General features: G+C 31.2%; 1 protein-coding gene across 1 annotated transcript; it reads left to right on the top strand.

Moving 5' to 3' along the window:
- The first annotated feature begins 5,184 nt into the window (after positions 1–5,184).
- LOC145592775 (ESCRT-related protein CHMP1A) lies at positions 5,185–6,090 on the top strand. The gene has a single exon (XM_081649285.1). It carries the CDS (start codon positions 5,309–5,311, stop codon positions 5,921–5,923), a length of 615 nt encoding a protein of 204 aa, XP_081505411.1. The 5' UTR covers positions 5,185–5,308; the 3' UTR covers positions 5,924–6,090.
- The last annotated feature ends 2,076 nt before the right edge of the window (positions 6,091–8,166 follow it).

Raw genomic sequence — 8,166 nt, 5'->3', positions numbered from 1 at the left:
ACATTAGAAAACTGATTTAGAACATAAGGAGATTACTTTTAACTAATTTAGAACACAGTCAGAAAACTTTAGAACATTGGCAAAAAAATTTAGAACATAGGAAAATAATTTAGAACGTAGGGTTAATTTTAGGTATGTTAAAACCTATTAGCTCAAGTGGTAGAGCACTATGCAAATGCATAGGGATGTAGGTTCGATTCCTACATAGGTTATCTCTCAAAATAACTTAAAAAAAAAGTAAAAAATAAAAACAAAAGTAAGCCAAAGTATTTCATAAATAAGCTAGAATAACTTAAAGTAAATCAAACTAGTGGTAAGTTTTATAAATAAAAAATTGGCTTGAAATGATTAATGAAGGTCTGAAATCTTTGTAACAAACAAATCTAATACGAAGTATAATTCTATTTTCAACATTACACATATGAAGCTAGGTGGGATTCGAACCCACATGTTTGTGCGTTTGCACAATGCTCTACCATTTGAGCTAGTAGGCTAATGTTTATAAAACATCATTAAATTTTCTATTAAAACCATTGACCTCTACACTGACCAAAACTTATAACACAACACTTTATTGAGGTTTAATATCTATAAAAAAGATAAGTATGCCAATATGTCATTTAATTTTTTCCTATGTTCTAAATTTTTTCTACTTATGTTCTAAATTATTCCTTATGCTCTAATTTTTTTTCAGCCTATGTTTTAATTTTTTTTCCAATGTTCTAAATTTAATTTTCAGATTAAGTTCTAATTTTTTTTAACTATGTTCTTGATTATTCTTATGTTCTAATTTTTTTTCTTATGTTCTAAATTTTTTCAACTTATGATCTAAATTTTTTCCTATGTTCTAAATATAATTTTCAACCTATGTTCTAAATTTAATTTTCAGCTTATGTTCTAAATTATTCTTATGTTCTAAATTTTTTTATTTATGTTCTAAATTTTTTCAACTTATGTTCTAAATTTTTCTTGTGTTCTATTTTTTTTTTCTTATATTGTAAATCCTTTCCTACTTTGTAAACTTTTTTTATGCTTATGTTCAATATTTTTCCTTCTTATGTTTTCCTATGTTAAATATTTTTCTATATTCTAAAATTTTCTGCTTATGTTCTTAACATATATCTTAAAAAAAAAGTATATCAGATTAACACTAAGTTATGTTTCGTACGACCAAAAAAATTGGCTTGAAATGATGTATGGGCAAAATATTGGCTTGAAATGATTAATGACTATGGAAAACTTTGTTATATTTGAACTCTCATATAGTCATGCAAACTCTCGTTTGCACATTATAATAATGAACCTACGTGGGATCCGAACCCACATTTTTGTGCATTTGTACAATGCTCTACCCGTTAAGCTAGTAGGTTTAATATATATGAAACATCATTTAATTTGCTATTGAATTCATTGACCCTAATGCGAACCAAAACTTATAACACAATACTTTATTGAGGTTTAATATCTATAAAGAAAAAATATAGAGTATAGGTCTATAGGATGTAATTTCTTACCAACTTAACTAAGGAGACTAACACCACTAGGCTCTAAAAATTGGCTTATTATATTGCTGGTATCTAAGTCAACAATATTAGTACTTACATGCACACATGTGAGAAGAGAGGTGAATAAGAGTTATATGTGGGCGAATTACAAACAGGGAAGAACTTGAACAAAGAAGGGGATTCAATTCAATTTAAGAAAATTACCAAATTTTCTAGATTTGAAAACATGTAATAATGAGAACCTATCGGGTCTTTAACAACAATTACAAATCTCAGGTGCACAATTTAGGTAAATAAAATAGAGTAATATAGACATACATTATTGAATGAAACTGGAGTTGAACTTACTCATTGTGAGTTTTATGACAAAATTAAGGCCGTCAATGATGTTAGTCATGTCACCATCTTCCATATTCGAAGCAACAACTACATGAGTCCCATCCAAATATCATAAGCAGCTCACAATACTAAATTTCAAGGTCGCAATGCAAATAACAAACATAAATTTAACTACTCAAATTGAACTTATAACTAAAGAAATTCACAATTTAATCTCTGAAAATAACCAAATATAATTGGGCTTGAAAGCTAACAAGAATATTGAGCTCTATAAGTCAAATATTAATATCAACTTTCTTCTGAATACTTTCATAACATTACTTTAAACTTGTCCAATAGAAAATTTAGGGCCTTTTTACAAATAAGCTAAACTAGATGTCTAATTTTGACATTAACCCCAAATAATACCGCTGCAACTAGCTATGACCCAAAGACTCAACCAAGTTACAAAATAATCAAAACAATGCATCTTTTATAAATTTGTTAGTCATTCACAATTTACTTCAATGTAGCAGATACCATTCTCTTTCTATATTGACATAACATCTACTGTAAAATTTATAGTTCACCTCCTAAATTAATAACCATCACCATCAAAAGATGCAAGTGCTAGTATTCTAAAATTTAGATTTAGAACATAGTGTGAAAACTTTAGAACATAGAGTGAAAACTTTAGAACATACTTGTAGTAAGTAAACTTTAGAACAGATAGAGTTAACTGAAATTAAAGCATAGAATACAACTAAAATTACTTGAATGAGTAACAGAGGAAGAAGGAGAATTTTGTTCGACATCAACTAAATCCATCAACATGCAAAAACCTAATTTCAAAAACACAAAATATAGCAAAAAATGCAAACTGAAATTAAAATCGAAATCGAACAAAAATCGTACTAATGAATCAGGAAACAAAATAATTCAATGGATATATCCACTAACATTCTTATCAATTAGGTAAAAGTATACATCTGACATACACGAGCAGTTACATTCCATAGTTACAAAGAAACCAAGAGCCAAGAACAAAATGACACAAAAAATAAACGACAAAAATGAAATCAAATTAGAACAGAAAAATCAAACAATCAAACTGATAAATAATCAAAGAAAAAAAAATATAGAAATCGAATAGAAATCGGCAACAATAAAAAGCGAACGGAAATCGAACCAAAAATCGCCAAAAAAGGCCAAAAATTGCAAAAATATTGACGAAAACCTTAATTAATGAAGAATTCGCACAATAGTCGTGAGTTCAAGTAAATTTGAATGAATAATTTGATGAATCTTGCTTTGAAAGCTCTAAATGAATCCAACAAGAGATGCGAAAGGGGAAGAACTCTAGAGAGAGAAAAATGCTACACCATTTTTTAGAGAGAGAAAGAACTGACTAGTTATTTTAAAACTTCTATTATACCACAAAAAGTTCATTAATTTACAATAATGCCATTATTTTAATCCGGGTAAATGTAGAGCGTTAGATCTTAATTGATCCAATGGCTGAAAATGGTTCTTATATATAATGGGTTATTATATAAAGGAGGGTTCTTATATGAGCCTTCCTCTCTCTCTCTCTCTCTCTCTCTCTCTCTCTATATATATATATATATATATATATATATATATATATATATATAAAGGGGAGTTTTTTCCCGAGGTTTTAGAGAGCCACGTACGATTTAATTTTCTTAACGCGCCATGTAAGATAATAAATTTTAGTTGTAGCCAATTAAATAAGAGATTATTAATTTCTTTTAGAATTTATTAATTCAAATGCCACGCAAGCAAAATTGGCGAATGATATTTTTATGTTTTAATTAATTAAATATAAAATATTATCTTTTGATATTAGGAATTTTATCTAAATACGTAACAAATTTTAGCACAAAAATACAAAAAAATAACATATTTTAAAAATTCAAACAAACCGTGCATCGCACGGGCTTCATCTAGTACATATCAATTTCAAAGTTTCTATATATCCCCGAGGACAAGATAATGCCTTGATTAGTTGATGCTTTTAATTAGGGCTGACAATTCTTGACCCGACCCGAACCCGATCTGAAGTTACTGAGAAAAACCCGAATCCGACCTGAATAACACGAATTCGACCCGATTTGACCCTAATTTCATATTTCGTAATCTAATTATCATATAACTAATATATAAAGCTAAACTTTTAGCCAGGTCACGAGATTGTGACACTTGGTGTTCCAACTTTTCGTCAAGTGTCGCGCCACGTTAGATAGATTTAAATAGAATTCATAAGATAAAAAAGTTAATTAAGAATTCTATTTGGATAGAATTTTAGGATAAAATACCAATATGTACAAATTGAATTATAATTTTATTAAAAAATTATTAGATTATAATTTTCAAAAATTATCATATAAATTTATTTTTTATATCATAATTATTTTTTTTAGCGAAGGAAGTAGTTTAAAGCGTAAAACATCCAATTCTAATATATACTAATAGGTTAAAATTATATATTTCACTATATAATAGAATGGAGACCTGTCAATTAGGATTGGGTCATAAGTCATCTCGGATTGGGTCATTTCAGGTTAAGAGTCAAGAAATGTTCAACCATTACCCAGAGTTTTGGGTTCGGGTCAATCCAACGTGCCTTGAACATTTAGTTTATTTTTTGCTAATTTTTTTTTTATTTTTTTTTTAATTTTTTTAATGTATTAAATCGAACATTTTCACCAACGTTATTATTAGTCATTACATGCCTACTAGATAGCAAATCGTGAGAAAATCATAGATTATAAATTTATCTTAAAATTCAATAAACAATCCGGGCATCGCACGGAGCACAAAACTAGTATATATATAAAAGGGGAGTTTAGTCCCGAGTTTTTAGAGAGTCACGTAGGATTTAATTTTTTCAGCACGCCATGTAGGATAATAAATTTTAGTGGTAGCCAATTAAATACGAGATTATTAATTTCTTTTAGAATTAAATAATTTAAATGACACGTAAGCAAAATTGGCGAATGAGATTTTTCATTTTAAATTAATTAAATATAAAATATTATCTTTTGATATCAGGAATTTTATCTAAATGTATAACAAATTTTAGCACATAAATATATATTAAAAAAAATTATTTAAAAAATTCAAACAAATTGTGCATCGCATGGATTTCATCTAGTAATATTAAATTTTGCAATATTTTTGATAGTTTTTAAGCATAATCCAAAATCGACCCGATTTCTTACCCAAACTCAACCTGCCAACTCGAATTGCCACCCTTCCCAAGTTTTCGTTTTGTTGATATCCTAGAGCCAAAAAAAAAAAGAATCCTAGTGCAAGCGCAAAAATATCTTATCTTTGACTGACCTGACCACGCTATCTCACTTTTCGATTCGTCCCCAATTCTCTCTGCAAATCAAACTTCATCTTCCTCAAAACCCTAACCCTAATTTCCGATCATCCCCAAAATTTTCTCTTTCTTTAACATGGGAAACACTGAGAAGCTGATGAACCAGATCATGGAGCTCAAATTCACCTCCAAATCACTCCAACGCCAAGCTCGAAAGTGCGAGAAAGACGAGAAATCCGAGAAACTCAAAGTCAAGAAAGCAATCGAGAAAGGTAATCTTGATGGAGCTCGAATTTACGCCGAAAACGCCATTCGTAAGCGCACAGAACAGATGAACTACCTTCGATTATCGTCTCGCCTTGACGCCGTTGTTGCTCGCCTTGATACTCAGGCGAAGATGCAAATGATTGGGAAGAACATGGGATCGATTGTGAAATCGCTTGAATCGTCTTTGAATACGGGTAATTTGCAGAAGATGTCGGAAACAATGGACCAATTTGAGAAGCAATTTGTTAATATGGAGGTTCAGGCTGAGTTTATGGAGAGTTCTATGGCTGGGAGTACTTCGCTTTCGACACCCGAAACCGAGGTTAATAGTTTGATGCAGCAGGTGGCGGATGATTATGGTCTTGAGGTTTCGGTGGGGTTGCCTCAGGCTGCTGGACATGCTATTGCTGATCCTAAGGCGTCGGAGAAGGTCGATGAGGATGATCTTACAAGGAGGCTTGCTGAGCTTAAGGCTAGAGGCTGATGTGTGAGGTAAAACATTAAGGTTTTTCTTATAGTGTTGTATAGTTTGACTGATGAGCGACCCTTTGTGATGTTATAAATTGTGAAATTTGAGATTTTCGATTCGGATAATTGTTGAATTCCCTGCGGGTGGCTTAATTATGTATTATATATGGAGTATTGTATTTATCTACTGGAATTTGGGTGCTTGCTCGATTATGTGACTTTGATCACCAATGTATGTTTTTGTTATGTGACTGATTCCTAAGTGTTTATGCGGTTATGATGGTAAACCTTTTTGCTCTTATCTATGCGGAGGTGTATACTTGTGATTGTGTGGCGATTGTTGTTTGGAGAGGGTGATGATTAGGTAAGGTGAAATGGTAGTTTTTAGCATTGTTTCAGTATAGTGTACAAGAAAGAATTTTAGATAATTACATATGAAGTAGAGGATAGTGCAGCGATTATGATTTTAGTTTGAGTTTAATTTTCTAATGTAAGTTTACGTCTATTGGTTTATCAAGGGCAGATTATTCTTATACAGTTATACTATTTGGGTTCTCTTTGGAACAAAACAGTTGACAATGGGCATTTTTATGGTTACATAGGATTGAAAATGCTACTTACAGTACGTTTATTAAATTATGGCTGTTGGCCTGTAGATATAGTTGTCTTGAGTGGTCATATATAGTATTATCTTATTTGTGATGTATATTACTTGGTCTTTTTCTCAAGAAAATCCAGACCCAAGGGAGGGGAATAAGGATTTGACATTTTTAACCCCATAATTCCTGAAAGTTGATGAGTGGTTTCAACTAATTCATTCTGTCTCCTTGTGCAAATGATCATACTAGTTACACTTTCAGGTGGTTGTAGGGGTGTTGGTTTTGTTTATTGACTTTTATTCCTTAGCTACGACTGTATATAGCCTTATCTGCTGTCATAGTGTTAGGTGAAGTATACCCTTCAGATATGTAGTTGAATTAAATTTATATGGATTCGGATGATGTGCATTGATTTCATCAATCTCTTTTATTATCTTTTAGATACAAAAGTTTATTCTTGTGTTGAGTTGCAAACTCTATGATATGTTGGACTAAATCATTAAATGCTATAGTGCTTTGGTCTGCAAATGGTATTTATAGAGAACATCTAATTCTATCTAAGTTGGCATCAGGAAGCTTTAAGGATGCTAAATTCTTGTGATAGTGGGACTTGAAGCTTGTAACCTGTAAGTTTATAAGATTGTAACTGTTGTTTCCTATATTGAATGAATTGTTTGAGTAGAGGTGCTTGATGGATAGTCATTGACTTCATAATCTGAGTTCTATTTGGATTTTCTTTCCTTCTTAAAGGGTAGATGTAAAGACAATTTTAAAAATCACTTTGTTGTTTTTTAAGATGTTTTTAGGAATATTTTTAAAACTCTTTTGGTAATTTCTTCTCCTTAAAATCTTTATTTTTTTTTTGGTGAATGGGGAAGTGTATGGAAGCATGAGAACGCATGGGTAGGTGATCATTAACTCTCCCATTTTGGTGTTGATTTTGGACTTTGTGTTTAATTGTCTATAGGAGATTGTTGATCACACCTGATCTTGTGGTATAGTGCTTGCTAGATATGGATGGAGATTATTAAGCTTCCTTGTTTTTTTTTTTTTTTTTTTAAAAAAACAATTTTATTTTCTCATTGCTTTGTCTATGTTAATCGGACCTAGGTATCCATGTTCCTCCAAATGTCTGACTCGGTTATTTTATGAAAATTTTCCATGATTTTGAACTAAATGAAGTGTTTAAGTGTCCTATCCATGACCGATCAAAGGTCCGACACGGGTACTTGAGGTGAGATGAAGAGTCCGAGTAACATAGTTGTGAAACGTGAGTTACGGTGAATTAATATATGACACTGTGACAACATCACCTAGTAGTGAACCCATCATGATTTATTGCCTTTTGGGTTAATAATACTTCTTCAGGTACTAGGATATACCGTAGTTGAATTTGGAGATATGAAGGTTAGCTATCAAGAGGCAAGGGCCAAGGAGGCAGAGATTCTAAGCATGCACAATTGCACATTGTATGAGATTCTAAGCATGCACAATTGCACATTGTATATCTAACAATATAATGAGGGGTGCTAACATGGTGATTAGGATCTGTATGTTCAAGGAGGTGGTAATATTGGTGATATCAGAAGATTTTAAATTGCTATACAAAACAAGTTTGTCCTGAGATTAAAGTTTCTCTTAGGTGGATATATGAGAGGAA

Source organism: Chenopodium album, chromosome 18 (assembly GCF_948465745.1).
Source record: "Chenopodium album chromosome 18, dcCheAlbu1.1, whole genome shotgun sequence".
Classification (NCBI taxonomy): domain Eukaryota; kingdom Viridiplantae; phylum Streptophyta; class Magnoliopsida; order Caryophyllales; family Amaranthaceae; genus Chenopodium; species Chenopodium album.
Note: the sequence above shows the minus strand (reverse complement) of the source record. Positions and strands in the feature narration are given on the sequence as shown.